At 36.4% G+C, this 21792-nt stretch overlaps 1 protein-coding gene across 1 annotated transcript in view; it reads right to left on the reverse strand.

The window, feature by feature from the left end:
• The window catches only part of LOC111718641 (zinc finger protein 184-like), a 77755-nt gene that overhangs the window by 23502 nt on the left and 32461 nt on the right, over window positions 1-21792 (reverse strand). Inside the window, 4 exon segments of the mRNA XM_023494810.2 lie at window positions 4466-5278; window positions 6558-6671; window positions 11436-11562; window positions 13578-13666. Coding sequence (XP_023350578.2) covers window positions 4466-5278; window positions 6558-6671; window positions 11436-11562; window positions 13578-13666 — 1143 coding nt within the window.

A 21792-nucleotide genomic window follows, 5' to 3' on the forward strand; every position in this document is an offset into this window, starting at 1 on the left:
AGCTAGTTCACCAACTAAACCTTCTAAAGCTAATCTGGAGTTTTAACTTCTCAAATGACCTCATGAAAAATGGGGACAATAAACCTATAATCCAACATCTGTGACTCGCCTACCTAGTCCAAGGCACTTGGGGATATAAGACATTTGGTTTCAAGAAGCGTAATAGAGGGTAATTTGGCGTGAAAAAAAAGTGTCAAAAATACACATTAGCTTTGATCTATGTCGGCGTTTAAGTCAGTATCAGTGACATCAGGGAGCTGGATTCAGTGAACTCTATTGTCATTTCCTTTGGGTTTTTTTCTTTCTTTTCATCGAGAAGAGGCAGGAGAGAACATTTTAAGTCTGTCTGGCCAACCACCACAGCTCTAAAATCTGTTCTTTGACTTCTCCATTTTCTTGGTTCATCAGCAGGATCCTCTTATAAAAGACCTCTCCTTATGTTGTGGTTAATTTTCTGTCACTAAACATCTGTCAAATCGGGTATAATATATAATATACACTATGGATTGAAATCGCGATATTCATAATAGTTTGGTTCCTTAGAGCATGACTACTACATCTCTACCTAAGGAGTTTGGAGGGTAACCCTGAGGAGGTGGGAAGTAGTTTCTGATACTATTTGTCATGAGCCCCCATCTTCCACAGCCCAATTCCCAATAAAAAGAAACAATTTCCCACTATCACTCAACATCACTTAGCTTTTACAAAGGGATATTTACTAAGAAAGTATAGCAATGACCAAATACAGACACAGCTGGGATCACACTCTATCCTTGGGGAGAATAGACTCAAAAGTAATTCCTACAAACATCCCCACCTCCCAGGGATAGGAGGGTAGGCTTAGAACTCGGCTCTGAAAATCCTTTTCTCCCTCCACAGATTTTCTTCCAGATTCATCTTTGGGTATGGAATAAGCAATTGTTCCCTTGCAGGCAAGAGACAGTGTCATAGCTACCTGGTTGATTCCACTACTAGGGCAGGCCAAATGGGTCAGTCCTCAGAGCTGACTCTTATAGTCTAGTTTTTGGACTTCTAGTAGTTTTTCTGATTTTTCTAACTTATTCTTGTCATAATCCTCTGTAATCTGAGCTTCAGCAGCCTAGCATGGATCCAGGCTTCATTTTTAACATAGCCCAAATTCCTTGTTCTGTAGTGATCATCTCCAGTACTGAAACTGGGAACAAACAATACATACCAGAAGCAATACTAGATCTGTTTCTCAAAGCTGGGATAAAAGAAAGGGAAGGAAAAGGGAAGTTTTTCCCCTCTCAGTTTATGGCACCCACATTGGACCAGAAGATAGGAATCAACAAAAAAAAGCTCAACCAAAAAGATGGCAAAAAAGAGTGAATGACTCAGTCTTACAATTTTTAAGATTCAAGCAGTCTATCAGATGAGGCTACCCCCACCTTATGGTAGGGAAAAAAGCAAGCTCTCTGTTAAGTAGTCTGACAAAAGAAAAGGAGAAATCCTCCAAATGAATATTTTCTTCAATGTTCAAAGTGTTTTTTACCTATCATGCTCTTGTTTTTTGTACTAAACCTATTATGTGGTAGATTAGTGATAGAGGTGAATAAAGACCCCAGGTAGGTCACAGGGAAGAGCATTTAATTAATGGAAGAGAGGGCTAGAATTACTGTCCATGCTACTCCTGGAGGCAAGCAGAGAAGCATACTGACAGGATTTGTTATCCTTAAGTGAGCCTTTACTGCTTTGAGTCTTTGTTGAATTCCTTGCATTTACAAAAATTATCAAGACCCCACAGTTACTGTATTCAGTAAGAAGGCTGAGCTATAGATGTCAACCGCCAGATTACTTTTATCCTATGAAAGTATCTACTTGTAGCCCACTTCTTTACAGGTTCATTAGGAACTGCCCACCCTATGGCAGCAAGTTCCTGAGGAACATTTACCTGTCTTGTTATAGCTAATTCATTAAAAACTTGCCTCCTTCTCCATTGGCATCTTTCCCCTTGTTAATGGCTAACACTCCTTTTTGGAAATTAGGTGCCAGCAGTGTAATAAAATCTTTGCCTCTTAATTTGAAAATGCTCTAAAACTACAAATTCCTTTGAGATATCTTGCAACACTTCCCAAAACCCCATTATGTTTTTGGAGTTAACTCTTTCACCCCAACATTAATGTTTTGTGATTTACCTCCTCCTGCTGTAGTGTAAGCTCAATGACAAAGGAACCATGTCTTAAATTGTATTTGTTGGTTCTGATAAAGGCCTCATTTCTAGAATATATAATTGACTTAAATTTATAAGAATTCAAGCATTCTCCAATTGATAAATGGTCAAATGATATTAACAGACAATTTTCAGACGAAGAAATTGAAACTCACTCTAGTCATATAAAAAGGTGCTCCAATCATCATTAATCAGAGAAATGCAAATTAAGACAACCCTGAGACACCACTATATACTTGTCAGATTGGCTAGAATAACAGGAAAAGATAATTCGGAATGTTGGAGGGGATGTGGGAAAACTGGGACACTGATACATTGTTGGTGGAATTGTAAATACATCCAGCCATTCTGGAGAGCAATTTGGAACTATGCTCAAAAAGTTATCAAACTGTGTGTACCCTCTGACCCAGCAGTGTTTCTACTGAGCTTATATCCCAAAGAGATCTTAAAGAAGGGAAAGGGACCCACATGTGCAAAAATGTTTGTGGCAAGAAACTGGAAACTGAGTGGATGCTCATCAACTGGAGAATGGCTGAATAATTATGGTATATGAATGTCATGGAATATTATTGTTCTGTAAGAAATGACTAGCGGAATGATTTCAGAAAGGCTTGGAGAGACTTATATGAACTGATGCTGAGTGAAATGAGCAGAACCAGGAGATCATTATACACAGCAACAAGACTATGTGATGATTGTGGCTCTCTTAAACAATGAGATGATTCAAACCAGTTCTAATTGTTCAGTGATAGAGAGCCATCTATACCTAGAGAGAGAACTGTGGGAACTGAGTGTGGACCACAACATAGCATTTTTTTTTTTCTGAGACAATTGGGGTTAAGTGACTTGCCCAGGATCACACAGCTAGGAAGTGTTAAGTATCTGAGGTCAGATTTGAACTCAGATCCACCTGACTTCAGGGCTGGTGCTCTATCCACTACAACATAGCATTTTCACTCTTTCTGTTATTTGTTTGCATTTTTGTTTTCTTCCTCAAGTCTTTTTTTCCTTCTTGATCTGATTTTTCTTGTGCAGCAAGATAACTGTATAAATATGCATACGTATATTGGATTTAACACATACTTTAACATATTTAACATGTTTTGGACTGCCTGCCATCTAGGGGGAGGAGGGAAAGAGGGGAAAATTTGGAACAGAAGATTTTGCAAGGCTCAATGTTGAGAAATTATGTTTTGTATATGTTTTGTAAATAAAAAGCTTTAAATAAATAAATGAAAAATTTTAAAAGAATTTCATTTGTTATCTTTGTTGGAAACTAACAATGTTTTGTTTAATAAATGGAATGGTGAATGGTGAATGAACCTAGATATAAGCAACCATAAAAGCAATCAATATCAGCAAACTCTTATTAAGCATCTACTCTGTGCTAGGCACTGTAATATCAAGACATGCCCTCAAGGAGTACACATTTTATCAGAAAAATATGGTAAAAAGTGTATAAAGACTATATATAAGATAAATTTCAGACTGAAACAAAACTAAAAGATTGGGTACTACTAAAGCACTATCCTACAATAAACTTCAGTTGTTTATAGTTCTACTCTATTTCCAGGCTGTTTATCCTTCTGGGAAAGAATGTGCCAGGTTTTTTGTTTTTTTGTTTTTTTTTTTTTGGTTTTTGGATTTTGGGGTTTTTTCAGTAAATGTTTTATATTCATTGTTCTTTCCATGCTGTTTGAGTAAAAGAAGTTTCTAAAACCTTAAAGGTTTCTCAGCTGTAAAAAATGATGAAGAAATCAGAGAGGCAATGCAAAGACATGAAAAAACAAAGTCCAGTAGCAGGAAAAAATAGAAACATATATACATGTAAATGTGTATACACACACACATATAACGATACCAAAATAGAAAAAAAAAACTGAATACTCTATTAATTACAATGACCAAACATGTCCCTGAAGAAGAGCTAAGAAAATCTTGTTTGCACCACCAAACACTATCTTTGCAGATGTTGGGGATGATAGATGTAACTTACCTGTCTGTCATCAGGCTTAGTTGGTTAATTTTGCCAAACTTTTTCTCTTTATACTTTGTTACAAGAGGAGGGAGATATATATATTTAGAAATGAAGATTGTATAAAACAATAGATGTTAATAAAATTTTAAATATGGGGGGGCAGAGTTTGGTAGCAAAAAAGAAATTGAATAGTAACCATAGAGAGGCAGCAGGTTCAAACAATAGATTTAATATAGGAAATCTTTTTAAAAGCTTTATGAAATGTCTGGTTCCAACTTGATTGTTAGGAATTTAACAAAGTGGCAGCCTTTGACTAAAGGTTTCCTCAAATTCATTATGTCTTCCCATTTATTCACCAGCATGACGTCGCTGATGTTGGATGATAGATGACTTGCTACTGAAGACTTTCCCACACACACTACATTCATAGGGCTTCTCTCCAGTATGGATTCTCTGATGTCGTGTAAGAGATGAGCCATCAAAGAAGCATTTTCCGCATTCATTACATTGGTAGGGCTTTTCTCCAGTATGAGTCCTCTGATGTCGAGTAAGGGTTGACAGACCAAAGAAGGCTTTACCACATTTATTACATTCATAGGGATTGTCTCCAGTATGAGTTTTTTGATGCTGAATAAGGGAAGAACGGATGAAGAAGGCTTTCCCACATTCATGACATTTATGGGGTTTCTCTCCAGTATGAATTATATGATGTCTAATAAGGGCTGAGTGCTGATTGAAAGCTTTTCCACACTCACTGCATACATAAGGTTTCTCTCCTGTATGAATTATATGATGACGAACAAGGGTTGAATGGTGACTGAAAGTTTTGCCGCAATCATTGCATGCATGGACTCTCCCTCTCATGGAAGTTTTCTTGCAAGTCATGGTAACTTGTCCTTTCTTTTGGGAGAAAACTTTTTTCCAAGTTTCCCCTGAAGTGTCTCCCCTTTGCCTCTCCCTTCTGCTCTCAGGCACACGAATTCTTCCAAATACAAGCTTCACTGGAATGTCCCCTCTGATTTTTCCCATTAATATATCTGGGGATTCAACTTCTTCATATCTGTTGTGTTTTGGAGTTGAATCCTCAGTCTCAGGCCTATTTCCCCAATCTAAAACAGAGAAAGCATAAATTTCAAGTGTTCCCTATTAACCCATGCTTACTGGATTAGATTATGTAAGAAGAATGGAAACTGCTATATTAAAGAATAATAAAGATTAAAATGATGCTAATTATATATCTCTGACATTGGCAGGCTCTGCAGTTTTGGGAAAGGAAAGAAAATAGGGAACAGGGTGGGTTGGTATACATAACCCATTAAATAAGGTACACACAGAGAGAATTTATCCTGCAGAAGAAAGCAATAACCAGAGGAAGTTTTTTAAATGATTACAGAATACCTTGTAGCTTAGGAAAAGAACTTCTGGGAAATAAAAAAAAAAAAGTAGCCCCTTCAAAGAGCAAGAATTCCTAGTTAGGAAAGGATTTCATGAAGATAGAGGCAAAAGAATCAAATGTGAGGGGATAATGGCACCCCCTCCTCCCTAAAAAAGGAAAAAGAAACTCCCAATGGGCCCGAGGCAATAATTTCAGCATACCTTCCAACCTCAGAGCTTCCCAAATGAATTGCTGAGTTGTTATGAAGTGGGTTGTGGCCCCTTTAAGAAACTAGTCCTTTCAGATTGATTTATTCCTGATTCCCAATCCTTCCTAGCTGATGCATTATCAATTCAAGAAGTCAGGACCTTAGATTCACAAATCCTAGTCAAAAGCACTCCTTTGAATTCCAATAGGAGATCCGGGCTCTCCAAGCCCCCATTGGATCTGAGCCAACTTGGGCTGTCCCAAACCCCAGTCTAATGATCTGTTCAGGTTTCCCAACCCCCACTAAGCAAATTCTAGCCCTCGATAAAACCCATCGAGGAGCCAACTTGGGACTCCACCCATGGGCCTCTTTAGCTAAATCTCTCATTATAAAAGAGCCAAACTAAAATCCTCTCTTTGCAGAGGTTCCAAACATGCCAGCTATGCCATGCTTGGCATCCCAAGGAACCTCTGCCCACTGGAATACTGTTTCCAGTGCTCTCTTCTCTTTATCCTCACCTATTTCCTTAACTAGACTTTAACCTTACTTCCAATGCCATAATAAAACTTTTATCAATCTAGGTTTTCGGGTCTGTAAATTCCTTTATAGGGGACTCTTGTGCCACTATTAGACCTCATTTAACTCCCTATCCTTGCACCGAATCCAAAGGGATTGCAGAGGAGCTCTATTTGACTCCCTGTGCCCCAAACCTGCCACTAGACCTCATTTTCATTTGTGTACCCCAAATCTAGACCTCATTAGTTACTTCTAGTGAATCTCATTTGCCAGGTTTTCTTTAACTTACCAGTAGAGGTATGTGGTGGGTTCAATCTCTCTGCAGGTCTCTTTAGATTGACTATCCATGGTTCTTCCCCTCTTTCCAACTGGAGAATCACATCAGGTTTAGAAATGGAAAAACCTAATTAACAAATAAAAGAAATGTAGCTGTTTTTGCTGAGGACATTCAGCTGTTTCACAGCTCAGTCCTACCCCTTGGGCAAATAGGTGGAACAACAGAATACTGGGCCTGGAGCCAAGGAAGACCTGAGTTCAAATCCAATTTCATACACTTACTAGCTGTGTGATCCAGAGCAAGTCATTTAACTTCAGTCTGCCTAAGTTTTTTTCATCAAAAAAGGGATGTTATAATAACACCTTACAGTTGTGAAAATAAAATAAAATATTTGGAAAGTGCTTAGCATAGTGCCTGCCACAAAGTATTAACTTAATAAAGGCTTGTTCCTTTAGTCCTTTTAGTCTATAGAAAAGTAAAAAAGGATATCATAAAGCTCAGAAGGAGGTACAGAGATCTCTAAAGGAGAATTAGGCTATGTTACCAGTAAGTAGCAGGTTCATTGGGATTCATTTATGATTTCAATGATAGACAATTGGAAATTGCAGAAGTATAAAACTATTTGAACTTAAGCTTTAAGTGAGAATCCCTGACTTGGGAAAGCAAAGAATGAGAATGTACAGTCTCAGGAAAAGAGCAATGAAGCTGCCTATTTTCAACTCTATAAAGTGAAGACTTTTCACCTAGAAATGGGAAGAATAAACAAACATCTGCATTGAGGCATAGTGGGGTTTGGGAATTCTCATCTCAGAGCCAAAAGACTGAACAACATATTAGAAACAACACTCTAAACCTCAAAAAGGGTGCAGTGAATAAACAGACTCAGGATAAGTGAAACAATTTACACTTTCAATTTTCACTTTTTTCTGAATAAATGAGTGTGAAAACTCCATGTGAATTCACAGAGCAATACAGAAGCAAGAACAAATGTTTATACTCTAAGGTTAGTCCTACTTCTCCCTTCAGAGTCCTAGTTTGTCAGAGTTCTTCTGGGTTACACTTCCTTATATATCATCTATGTGTACTCCTTATTATGTCCCCCCTCCCAGATAATATAGATCATGTTAATGAACAATAAGCTCCTCTTGCAGAGGAAAAGTTAATATTAATGAGTAATTAATTGTGTGCAAGAACACGATGACCAAAGTTTGAATGGGGCAGGAGTGAGGTTTTGAATGTCTGTCATATCTTGTGGTCTTTGAATTATTGATGGTCCACTCCAAACTACATGTCCAGTTGATGAATGTGGAGCAATAAAAACTCATCAGTTACTCCTTATCTGCCTCTTACAAAATCCTCATACTGACTTTTTGTTTGAATAAATTCTTTTGTAACTACAAGCATTACTGCTGGCCAAGATAGCTGACCACTGTTTGACTTCCCCTTCCAATTCCTTATATTTGAAGCTAAGTTACAACATCTATGGAAACAGAACATTATTTTCCCACTATTCCTCACAATCAGAAATATTACACAGTTAGGAATGATTAAGTAAATTGAGGAAGAAAATATGTATCAATGGAGATGTAGTCAAACCACTTAATATATCCTTAAAAAAAACTAGTTTAAAATTAAAAATTATGGTTTATATTTCAGAGTCCGATTCTTTTTGTACAGCAAAATAACTGTTTGGACATGTATACTTATTTTGTATTTAATTTATACTTTAACATATTTAACATGTATTGGTCAACCTGCCATTATGGGAGGAAGGAGGGGAAAAACTGGAACAAAAGGTTTGGCAATTGTCAATGCTATAAAATTATCCATGCATATAACTTCTAAATAAAAAGCTATAAAAAATTTATGGTTTAACTTGGAATTAAAAGGAAAGGGGTACATTGTCATAGAATCACAGTATTGTACAGGTGGCTGGGAACCTTAGAGATTGATTTAGGCTAAAACAGTTGAAAAAAGAATTATAGAATAAGGACTTGGGCTGGAAGCAACTTGAAAGCAGTACACAGTTTCCAAAGTGTTATCCAATTTATTCTCTTTCTATTCAGCTATGAGCCCAGTTTACTGTCAATCTGCAACATTTATCCAAAACAGATGGTTTCCCAAAAGTCTTAGTGTAATTTTAAACTACAAAAGCTATTAAATTTATATATAATACATGTAGGGGTGTGTGTGTGTGTGTGTGTGTGTGTAAAAAACCAACAGACTTATGCAATGGGTCACCCATCTAACTATTTGTCAAAATTGGGTAATATTCTTCATCCACTTGGTTTTTTTCCATACAGATGACTAAGTGATCTTTTAAGTGACTGTGTATTTTTGGAAACAATCTTTAAGATCGTCAAATTCAGCTCTCTTATTTTACAGATGAAGAAACTGAGATATATAGTTTAAAAGTATCTTGTTGAGTTATCATGTCTTCCTGAAGTCTTCTCTTCTCTAAGTTAAACATCTGCATTTTCTTCATTCCTCATATAGTATAATTTGAAGACTCTTTACCATCCTGATAATATCCAGTTTAACAACTCCATTAAAATGTGGCATTCAGAACTGAATATAACATTCCAGATTTGGTTCACTCAGAGCAGAGGACAAATAATGTCACTTTACTAGTCCTAAACACAATGCCTCTCTTAATTCAATTTAAGATTAAGAGTTTAAGGGGTTTTTTTAGTGTGTTTTTGGCTTTTGTTGTTGTTCTGTTTTTTGGTTTTATTTTGGTTTTTTGCTGCTATATCAGTATTGATGCATATTAAGCCTACAATCTATTAAAATTCTCAGATCTTTTTAAAACATACTGATAATTAGCCATGAGTTTTCCATCCTGTGATTATGTGATTGATTTTTTTGAAATCATATAAGTCTTTATGCCTATATACACAACTCTGCTTCACAAATGGTTTTGTGATCTTATCAATGTGGGTATTCCCTCCAAAAAAGAGAATTTCAACCTATCTCTGCCTGTTTATCCTATATGACTCTTGTCCATATCTTTCTATAAGTTCAACACAAGGTGTCCATCCATCATGATAGAGCCTTTTTTTGCTTTCTTTTGACACTGAGGATACTATGAAACACATGGGTTATCTTTGTTTATTCCTTGCTTTTGCCACTGACTAATCTATTCTTTTTGCGATATATTTCTTTGATTAAATATTTTATTTTGCTTTTTTTTCATAATTGCTTTTTCAAACATTTATTGTATATGGTGATCCAAGACAATTCTAATAGAAATAGGATGGGAAATGCCATCCATATCCAGAGGGAAAGCTATGGAGACTGATTATAGATGCTTTTTCTTTCTTGTATTTTTTTCCCTTTTGTTCTGATTTTCTTTCACAACATGACAAATATGGAAATATGCTTAAAATGATTGTACATGTATAGCCTATATTAGATTGCTTGCTGTCTTGAGAAGAGGATAAGAGAAGGAAAAAATTTTAACCTCAAAATCTTACAAAAATGAATGTTGAAAACGATCTTTACCTATAAATGGAAAAATCAAATACTATTAAGAAAAAAGTAAAATAATTCAAAAAACATTTATTGCAATGTTGGCAATTGTCAATGCTATAAAATTACTCATGCATATAACTTCTAAATAAAAAACTGTATATACATACATATACTATGTATCTCCCAATGTTGATTAGATGATATTTATCTGTGTTAACACTGATCCATCAAAATGGCTTTTTTGGGGGTTAGCCATTATGAATCCTCCCAACTGTACTTTTATCTTAATCAAAAGTCATGAAAGGTTTTGTCAAATGCTGTGCTAATTGAACTATATCTACCTCAATCCCATGATCTTATATATCTACTAAAAAAGAAGATGAAGTTAGTCTGAAATGATTTGTTTCTGGATGAAAATGGGGATCTGGCTCTCAAAAGACAAGCTCAGGCTAGCAAATGTAGATTTGGTGGTCACCTGCATAAATAGGACAGTGGAATCTATAGGAAAAAATGAGATGGCCAAGGGAAACAATATAAAAGGAGAAGAAAAGAGGATCAAGAATAAGATTTGGAGAAATATCTGCATTAAGGGAAAAAATAAGGAGATTTCAGGGTAGTTAGAAAGGTAGAAGACCAAGCAAATGACCACATCCCTGAAATATCTTCCAATTATCACCTATACATATAATTATTTATCAACTTTCCTTTCAATCTTTGTCCCACACACATAAAGATACTTAATAACTACTTATTGGATGGGTCTGAAAGCTGCAGAAGAAAGAATTCAAGAAGAATGGGGAATCTTAAAGACTGCAGAGGGCAGAGAAAGCTAATAAAGTTCCTGTTAGACGGTCTCTTTCTCCATGAAGCCTCTGAAACAGATTCCTCAATGTCGCTCAGTGACCCTCTTGATTGTTTTTTTTTTCCTTTCTGCTTTTCATCTGAGCTATGCAAAGGAGTTCTAGACCCACTCTTATTTTCTCGATCAGACATTTTTGGATTCACTACTAGTTATCTCTCCTTATTCTCTGCTGCTTCTCTAGTCTTTATTTTCATTGATAAATAGATAAGAGTCTCTGCCCAGGGCCTATTCTGTTTTATTTATTTATTTAGCCTTGACACATGCTACAGTCTCAAGAAATCATTCCCTTTATCTAATCCTGACACAAACAACTTCCAATTTCAGTGTTGCACAAACATTACTGTAGTTTCAGAGTAACTCCAACAGGCTTCTGCTTCGTGACATACTTAAGACATACAGTGACATTAAAGCATGGATGGGACCACAAAATTTAAAGGTAACTCTGGTTCTCTCTCTAGAAGTCTTCAAGATGTACTTTTTTACCCACTGAGGGAAGAGAAATAAATATTTTCTAAAAACAGAGATTTTTAATCTTATGGCAAAGCCATCCTTACCCAGTGAAATTATGTTTCTGTAGTTCTCCAACATCACATCCCTGTACAAGTCCCTTTGAACAGAGCTCAGTTGCCTCCATTCTTCCTCAGTGAAGTTCACAGCTACATCCTTGAATGTCACCAATTCCTAAAATACAAACATTCTTGTTCACCCATGGTCCTTTTCTCTCTGTGGCCTAGAGAAAAGAAGTAAAGATAAAAAGCACTGAGAGAAGCTTGTTTTTCAGAAAAAGTACTGGCAGAACTAAAGATATGAATGTTTTTTGTTAAGACAAGTGACCTGAAGTAGACAGTTCTTGGTCTTATCTCTCTCTTATTGTATTCATCAGCAGTTCACTTTTGAAGGAAAACAAAAATTAAACAAATAATATTCCCTATTACAGGGGCTTTTTTGAAAAATATATTGATAAATGATATAATTGTTTTTCTTTCTAATCTGATGTATTTTGTGTGATATATTTAAAAACTACTCTGACGGATATAATGTCAAACAATTACACACAAAAAATTAAGAACTTGTGACCAAAAAGGAAGGAGATCTATTAGTATCAAATCCCAAATTAACTATAAAGCAATAATTAATAAAAATGATTTGGTATTGATAGTTTGGTACACTGATTATCAAAATGATTTGGTAAAAATAAAAAATTGAGAGGCTGATCAGTTAACTAGATCAATTACATAACAAGTAACATACTAACTTGATATCCACTAAACTAAAGACTCAAATACTGAGGCAAAGATTCACTATAAACTAAAAACCTGTGGGGGAAAGTGGAAAGCAGTTTGGCAAACTTACATCTCAAATTATATATCAAGATAAACTCCAAATGGATACATGATTTAAACAGAAAAGGTGACATCATAAAAAAATAAGAGGAGCTAGGAAAAAAATTACCTTTCATATCTATGGAAAGAAGAATCCATGACTAAACAAGCAGTAGAGAATCACAGAAAATAAAATAAACAATTATAATTATATAAAATTAAAAAATTTTTTGCACAAATAAAAATCTAATAGTTACAATTAAAAGGGAAACAGATAGATGGGAAAGATCATTGCAGTAAGTTTCTCTGAAAAAGATCTCATATCCAACATATATAAAGAATTGATTCAAACTTACGAGTCATTTTCTAATATATAAATGGTCACAAAGAATATGAATACAGTTTTCAAAGGAAAACATCCAAGTTATTAATAATCTGAAAAAAATGCTTCAAATCATCAATAATTAGATACATACAAATTAAAACAACTCTGAAGTTCTGATATCCATTAGAATGGCAAAGATGACAAAAAAGAAAAGTAACAAATGTTGGAGGGTCTGTAGGAAATGAGTACATTAATGCATTGTTGATGGAACTGTACATTTCTGAAGGCAATATTGTACTATGCCCCACAAAGTAACTAATTTGAACATTCCCAATGACCTAATTATACCACTGTTAGGTATACACTGCCAAAGAAATCAAGTAAAGAGGAAAAGTACCCATATATATATAAATATAGCAGCTCTTTTCATAGTAGTCCCAAACTGGAAATTAAGGGGATGCTCACCTATTGGTGAATGGCTAAAAACTGTGGCATATGAACATAATGGATTATTATTTTGCCATAAGAAATGATGAAATGGATGGTTTCAAAAGAAACTGGGAAGACCTCTATGACTTGATGCAGATTAAATTGAGGAAAACTGAGAAAACAATTTACACGATATTATAGGGGGGAAAATAATTGAAAGACTTCAGAACCCTGCTTAATGCAATAATTTTCAACCCTCTGAATTAGTGGTTTATTATTGCATTAAGCAGGGTTTTGAAATCTTTCAAGAGGTAGGAATCCTATTAAGGATGTGATGGACTTAAAATACAGAATAAGACAATTGTTTTTAGATAAGGTCACTATAGAAAATTTATTATGATGGACTACGTAAAAAATAAAAAGAATTTTAAAAAATAAAAAGAATCCTTGACCATAGAAAGTCCATCATCTATTGGAATAGAACTAACACTCTAGGTATGAGGAAGCAAAGCTTTGGTGACTGGAGCAACTGAACAAAGAAGTTGCAGAACAAAGGAAAAAAGAATCATAATCCAAAAAATGAGATGTCACAGAAGCATTAAAAAAAAAATCTATTTTACCGGGAATTTGGCAATCAGGAACACAGCATCCATTCCCTGCTCTTCTATGCTTTCCTCTTGGGAAAAGAAAGAGTTCTGAGAAAGTATGGCTGAAAGAGAAAAAGGTACATAAGGAAGACTAATCTGATTTATGGCAGACTCAATGAGCCAGAAATTGTTTCATATCAATTAAACATGCACCTTCCATGTCAGTAATAAGAAAGGCAAATGCTTAGAAATCCTGTCTTCTCCCAGAATCAGAGGGGATAGCTGTGGACATTGATGACTAGGACTGACTTTGTCTCTGTTTTCATAGCAGGTTACACAAGACAGCTCTGTTCCTGGAGTCAAAAATAGTTAAAATTCACACCTTTGTCTTCAATTTGAACATATAACTTCATAATGCAAAAGTAACTATGTGATAAAAGAAAATAATTCAGTGTCCTATCTTGCCTCCAAAAATGTATGAAGAATCCATTTTCTTATTTGGAAAAATCCATCAGATTCATAGATATAATAGTATTAGAAATACATCATGATACACTGGAAGAAACATGAAACTGACAGAATAAATACCATTCAATTTGTACCGCTTTGTCCCATTTAGACTATTACAGGCAAATTGCTTAACAGCTCTAGATGTCAGTGTTATCATCCATAAAATGGGGTTGGTAATGAAATAATGAGCGAACTCATGAATATTAGTTTCATTACTTCATAATAATCATTCTTACATACTCTGTACCATACCAGTTTCTAAAAGGGTAAGATGGGAAAAACATGAGAAAGCATATGAAATATAAAAGTACCATATATACATAAGGTCTTCTTGGTTTTATTTAGCCCTGTTCTCAGACATACAATTCTGGAAACTCATAAACCTTTTGAAAAATGCATTTTTTGGGATACAGGGAGATGAGAAAGTTATTTTCTACATCCTTGTTCACTTTCCACATGAGTGAAAGATAGAAATCATCAGTCTCTTCTCAGCTTTAGATTAAACATTGTTAAACATTGCAAAACTGAAAGAAGAAGGAATGAACTAGAAGACATGATAACGAGCCCTATGATGAAATCACAAACAAACTCAATGAATAAGGGCAGGGGACAGTGACAACCAAGCCAATTTTCTTCTTTCCAGCTTATATTTACAAGCTTATATATATATTTATAATATATATGTAATAAATATATATATATATATGAATATATATTTCCAACTTATATATACAAGCAATCTTCTTTGATAGAAGGAAAACAGCACAAAAAACAACACTGGAGCTACAGTTCCATTTAAAAGTTCCACCATTTAACAAACTCATTTTCAATTCTTTGACTCTTGGTTTTTTCATTTGTAAAATGGAAATAACGACCACTACTATTAACCCCCCCTTTAAAGGGTTGTTGTGAGGGTAAAATAAGTAAACTTAATATGTTTTCAACTTTCTCTCTGAAAAAGGTCAACCATTTACATCTCTGCCCAATTTCTGATCACCTTTACTTACTTTTTCATGCATATGGGTCACACTATCCATGAGAAATTACTTCCTCACTGTTCTCTGACATGATACTTCTATTCAAATACTGATTTCCCTAGGCAGAATGGTCAGTAATATCTCCAACTCCAGGGACAATAGGAAATTTTCCTTTTAGGGAATGTCAGGTTTCAGCCATGAATGCCAGGGCTATTATTAGAGTTATTGAGCATCCTTCAAGTCTTTGCTTCCTCCTGGAATTGAAAGTACCTAAAGATCCAATGAATACTTCTGGTCCTAGGGTGAATTTTCGTTGTAGATGAAGTATTTCTACTCAGGAATCCAATTTATATCTGTAAAATGTAAGCATTATAAATAGAATATTTCATAAATGTCAATTAAATGAATTGCTTCTGCTTGCCCAGATTAAACTCCTAATAGATTCTACCAAGATCAAATGAGAACAGATAGGAATAAAGTCAGCAACCAGAAAACCATAAAATATATTATTTGTCCTCTGGATTCCACAGAAATGAGGAAAATTAGATCACATACAGTGTATATTCATGAGAGAAAAGTGATGGGCTATTTTTAACCATAAGTAAAGCTGGTAGAATATAAGATGGGCAGCATAAAAATATGGAAACAGTGATGGCTTGAATACAGAATAAAGCAAGAAGAGTAGTGTGAGATGAGGCTGGGGCTGGGAAGGCAGTTTGGGTTTAAATTAGGACATCTCAAATTTCAAGGGGGCAATATTTACAGTTGATCCCAAGTCACCAGGGAGCCATCAAAAGTGTTTGAGCAGAGGAGTGACAGAGCTGATGATTTTTAACCAGCTATGAAGAAGAGTGCAGAAGGAGAGAACCCTATTAGACTTAGCTCTACTTCAGAGACAGAAACATTTCTTTCCCCCTTCCTTAATTTTGGAACTTTTTTGTAGGAAGGATGAAAGTACTTATAAAAAAGAAACCTGATAAATTTTCATTTCCCTTGAGCAAACTTATCTTGGGGTAGAGAGAGCTGACTAATTAAGGTTTTAAATAGGACTGACGGCAGTTAACAGGCAGGATCACTTGGAGGAAGAGACACAGCCCTGTGAAATTTACTAACCTCCCCTTCTCTACACTCCAGTCACCCATTCCTAAGGATAAGGTAGAAGTAGCTACATCTGGCTTCCCACCTCTCTTGTTATAACTCTGACTACCTTGGATAAGAAGGATTCCTAGTGAAGTAGAAATGGCACTGAACGTACGAATCAAAAAATCTGAGTCTGAATCTCGGTTCTGCCATTTAAAACTAGTGGATAAGTCATTAAACTTCCTTTAGATTTCAAGAACATCTGAAATAAGGCAGGATTGGTGATTCTAGTCCCACTGTACTCTGCTCTGAATTGACCACATATGACGTTTTGCATCTAGGTCTGCAAACAGGGACATTTCCAAAGAACAGAATGATAAAAGAGGGCACTGCTATGCTACAAAATACTTGGCTAAGGGATGTAGGAACATACAGCCCAGAGAAAGCAGGACTTAACAGAAATGTGATGGTTAAGTTTGAAGGGCTTATTCTGGAGAGCAATTTGGAACTATGCCCAAAAAGTTATCAAACTGTGCATACCCTTTGATCCAGCAGTGTCTCTACTGGGCTTATACCCCAAAGAGATATTAAAGAAGGGAAAGGGACCTGTATGTGCACGAATGTTTGTGGCAGCCCTGTTTGTAGTGGCCAGAAGCTGGAAAATGAATGGATGCCCATCAATTGGAGAATGGTTGAGTAAATTGTGGTATATGAATGTTATGGAATATTATTGTTCTGTAAGAAATGACCAGCAGGACGAATACAGAGAGGATTGGCGAGACTTACATGAACTGATGCTGAGCGAAATGAGCAGAACCAGGAAATCATTATATACCTCAACAGCGATACTGTATGAGGATGTATTCTGATGGAAGTGGATTTCTTCAACAAAGACAAGATCTAACTTAGTTTCAATTGATCAAGGATGGACAGAAGCAGCTACACCCAAAGAAAGAACACTAGGAAATGAATGTAAACTGCTTGCATTTTTGTTCTTCTTCCCAGATTATATATACCTTCTAAATCCAATTCTCCCTGAGCAACAAGAAAACTGTTCGGTTCTGCACACATATATTGTATCCAAGATCTACTGTAATCTATTTAACATGTATAGGACTGCTTGCCATCTTTGGGGAGAGGGTGGAGAGAGGGAGGGGAAAAAATCGGAACAGAAGTGAGTGCAAGGGATAATGTTGTAAAAAATTACCCTGGCATAGGTTCTGTCAATAAAAAGTCATTTAATTAAAAAAAAAAGTTTGAAGGGCTTTCATGAAGAACAAGATAGTGTTCCTAAGAGTAGAACCAGGGATAATGGGCAGAATTCAGTTCTGGCAAAGCAGAAAGCTTAGTGAGAGGAAGTAAGCTTTTTACCACCAAAGGCATTCAAGTATTTGGACCACATTTGGAATATTATTACTCTGTATATACATTTTTCATATACTTATTATGAATATGTTGTTTCCCCCAGCAGAATTTCCCCTTGATAATAGGGGATCTAAATTTGGTCTTGTACATCCAAGTACATCTAGCAAGACCTCTATAAATGCTTGTTGATTGGCTAGTTCTGTTCAGATCTGGATATCAGGTTTATTAAGAGATTTATTAAGGATTCAGAGGAAGGCAGTCATGATGAGCACTTGTCTGCCAAGCTTCCTGATAAGGAATAGATTAGATTAGATGAGCTCTGAGGTCCTTTGCAAGTCTCAAATTCTATGATTTTAAGACTGTAAGAAGCAGAGGAAAGAGAGAAGGAATCAATGTGAAAGGTATTTTGGAAGTAAAATCAACAGAACTTGGTAACTGATTGAATGACAGATAAGAAAGGATCAAAGTAAATAAGATTTTAAACAGAGAAGACTGGGTGAACTGTAGTTTCACTGGTTTAAAAAAAAAAAACTGTGATATCAGAAGGAAAAGCAAAAATGGCAAAGTCAGGCAGGGGAGATGGGGAAGCTACATTTTATAAATACTGGTTTGGGGTGCTAGAGGGCCATCCAAAAAGAGCTGTCTTGTAGGCAACTAGAAAATACAGGTCTGCAGGTTATGAGAGAGAGGAGGCTGGGATCCATAAATATTCCAGGGTCAGACTCTACAGAGTAAGGAATTGGCTAAAAGGCAAGATTTAGAAGAAAAGAGTCCCTACACTAAATGGTTATTCCACAGGTGCCTAATTTACAGCACTCAATTAGGGAAAAGAGTTGAATTAACACCATTCTAGGGAAAGTCAGGGTACACTAATTCACATTTTTTTATGGATACAAAGGAGATCTCTTCTAGACAGGAAACCTGGCATAAAATCCTTGTTTAGTTACTGTGATTATGTGATCATGAGAAAATCCTTCAGGACTTCAATTTTTTCTTTTCTGTTAAATGGGGCATTGGATAACATGATGCTTAAAGTTCATTCTAGCTTTAAGATTCTAAGATTTATTATTCCCAAGAAAACTGGCAATGCTGCTAATAAAAGATTTGTGAAGGAAACAAAAGCAAAGCATTTGTTTGTGGGAGGCCTGGAAGTAACTGAAAGCTTTCCATTAATGAGTAACATTATACAACAAATGTTCACACTAACAAGAATATTACAAAGTAAAAGGCAAGATATTTGGCATCATTTGCTTTGGAAGGACAAGGATGATTTCAGTATACTAGAATATTTCAGTTCTATGTACTTTGTGAGGCTGTGAGGGTATGTAATGTCTTAAATAACAAAGACAGATTGTTCTGTTAATTTCAAGGCTCATTTGGAGTCAGACACACAGGGTGACAACTCCCTATGAAAATGACAGGCTTTAAAAAAAAAAAAAACACAAAACACCAGCAAACAGAAAGAATCAGACAAGGTTCAAATACTCCTATCACCACTTACTAACTGTATAACCCTGGCAAGTCACTACCTTTCTAAACCCATTTCCCCATCTTTAAAAAAAAAAAAAAAAAAAGGTATAATATTTGTGTCTGTCTCACAGGATACTTGTGAAAAAATTGCCTTGTGACTCCCTCAAAATGTGTTTTTAAATTGCTGGACTGAAGAGGGGCAATAACAGCCAAACAAGCACAGTACAGTTACCTTTTTCACTGATATTTAAAATAGTGTATTTCTGAATTTATTAGATAGATGGGGAAAGGAGGATTTCTGGTTTTGCCCCCCTCTTAACCATTCTACAGAAACTGTTGTGTCCCAGGTTAACCATGACACCTCTCCCATCCCACCAAATGCAAAGGACTTTTTTTAATTGTCATACTGCTCTCCTTTGTTTTGGAATTAAATCTATTATCTCTTTCCACTGGGGAACTCACAGTCTATGATTCCTTTCTCACATTCCTTCCAGTCTTTACAGGAATTGGCCCTTATTTGAACACATCGCATCACCTGCCTCACCTGGGAAAGATCCTTTTCCCCTATAGCCTTGAAATCACTGGGAAATGTGTGTATGTAAAAGGGTGGGGATGGAACCACCATCTTGACTACCCAGTGCCACCTTTGGGCCAGGGAAAAACCGACTTGTTTCTCTTTTCACATTTTCACTATGGAATTCTTAGGAACTAGAGGACATTTAATGATCCTCTAGTCTACAGGTTTTAAACTATTTTATGTATCATGGACCCTCTGGGAGTCTGGTGAAGCCTCCAGACCTCTTCTGAACCATGTTTTTAAATGCATAAAATACAATACATAGGACTACAAAGACAACTAAAGGATAGTAAATGTGTGTGTGTGTGTGTGTGTGTGTGTGTGTGTAATATGAAGTTCCCTATCCAAGTTCATGGAGGCCTCAGAAATCTATTCACAGACTCCCCCATGCACCCCAAGAACTTCAGGTCTTTTTTTTTTTTTTTTTTTTTTTTTTTTTTTTTTTTTACACAGGAGAAAACTAATTTGAAGAGGAGGGAAGAGAAGAGGAGAGGAGAGGAGAGAAGGGGGGAAGGGAGACCATCTCTTCTGGAAAACGCTTAGCTTCTGATTCCTTTTGCTATCATTTGGGAACAGGTCATCTCCCTGGCCAGACTGGCAGGCTCTGTGTCCTTCTCACCCGGGTCACCCCTCCTATACCTGTGAATGGGCGAGTAAAGAATGATCCGAGGCTGCTACCCAAGGGCAAAAGTCACCTGGATGGATGGACTCTGGCCTCCGGGCAGACTCCACCCCGCACATCTCAGAGGAGTTTGTCCCGGTACCCCGAATGTTCCCCAGACCTTCCCTCTCCTTCCCCCGAAGCTGCTCAGACACCTGTGCTCGCTCAGATCCTCACCTCTCCGGCTGACCCTCTTCGCCCCGACCCAGAGAAACCGGTTCTCTGCCCGGAGCCGCCACGGACCCCATGTGGAACCACACTAAGCCTAGAAGAGAGTCTCCTAGAACTACGATTTCCAGCAATCCTTCGGGAAGCATCACTTCCAGTTCCCAGCCTACATGCCCTCGGGACCTTAGCTATTCAAGTTCAGGAGCCGCACGGCACGTAGAAAGGAGCCTGACTTAGGCAGAGTTGCTGGGAAATTGAGTCTCAGAGCAAGTCAAAAGGATTTCCAGAGTTAAAAATGGAGGATTCGTCTGCGCAAGCGCGTTCCCTTGGCTCCTGTCAAACTAGGTAGATGTCAGGGTCTGTTTAAAAGATGGCTAGTCACCACGGTAACAACCTCCGCTAGTAATGCCATTTTCTTCCACCTTTTTCTGGGAGAAGTGGCTTCATTTTTCAGAAGGACTTGAGGACCCGATCGTGAAACTAGGAAGGAGTCCAAGACTTCAAATTCTCTTATTCCACATCCAGTGAATTTTCTACTATACCAGATCCTTCCAAGTTTTTGTTAGGCAGTCTGATGAAGTTTTTGGACTCCTCTAAATACTTTAAAATCTTCACAGTAAAACACATAGTATTACAAATGAAACCGACTATGTTGAAATATATTTATCAAAATATCAAAAATTTGTGGTAAATATATGTGCTTCATTATTAATGCATTTGTAATAGTATAGTTAGCTTAAGAAGAAAAAGGTTGGAACAAACATTATGATGTTATAGGAAATTAATTAGGGAAAAGTAAAATTATTGCTATGCAACAGTGAGAACTCTGTTGAGATTTGTTAATAGTTTTGTAGTGAAATCAGCACAAATGACTTCCTCCAATAATATTAAACTGCATATGAGAAGGAGAGAAAACCAATTAAGGGAGAAGTGTTGGGGTTTAGAAAGTGATGAGAAGGAATACAAGATGGCAAGAAATTTGAAGACAGAAAACAGCATGATGTTTAATTTTGTCAGACTTGATTTGCTCTAAGATCTTAAGAGGAAAACAGAAGTATCAAGGATTCCACCTGTAGAGGGACTGAACTCTGGAAAGATATACTTGAAACAAGGATACTTGTAACAGGGTGTTTACTCAGTGTGACTGATGAGATAATGGTTCTCTAGTTCACATATACTTAGTACTTAGTATGGTGATGTAATGGTTCTAGAGTTGGCACATGCTCAGTGTGCTTTAGTGATGTAATTGTACTAAAGTATTTTGGGCTGAGAGGACAGAAGACAATGGGAGAGTGAGCTCCAGCTCAGACTCCAGACCCAAGAATAAAGACTCCAGACTCTATCCCTGACCATCCTTGTGGTGACTCTCCTTTTATGACCAAGACCTGTCCAGATATCCTCAAGAAAGCTAACCCAGATATTACATCCACCCACCCCAGA

This window comes from Sarcophilus harrisii, chromosome 2 (assembly GCF_902635505.1).
Source record: "Sarcophilus harrisii chromosome 2, mSarHar1.11, whole genome shotgun sequence".
NCBI lineage: Eukaryota > Metazoa > Chordata > Mammalia > Dasyuromorphia > Dasyuridae > Sarcophilus > Sarcophilus harrisii.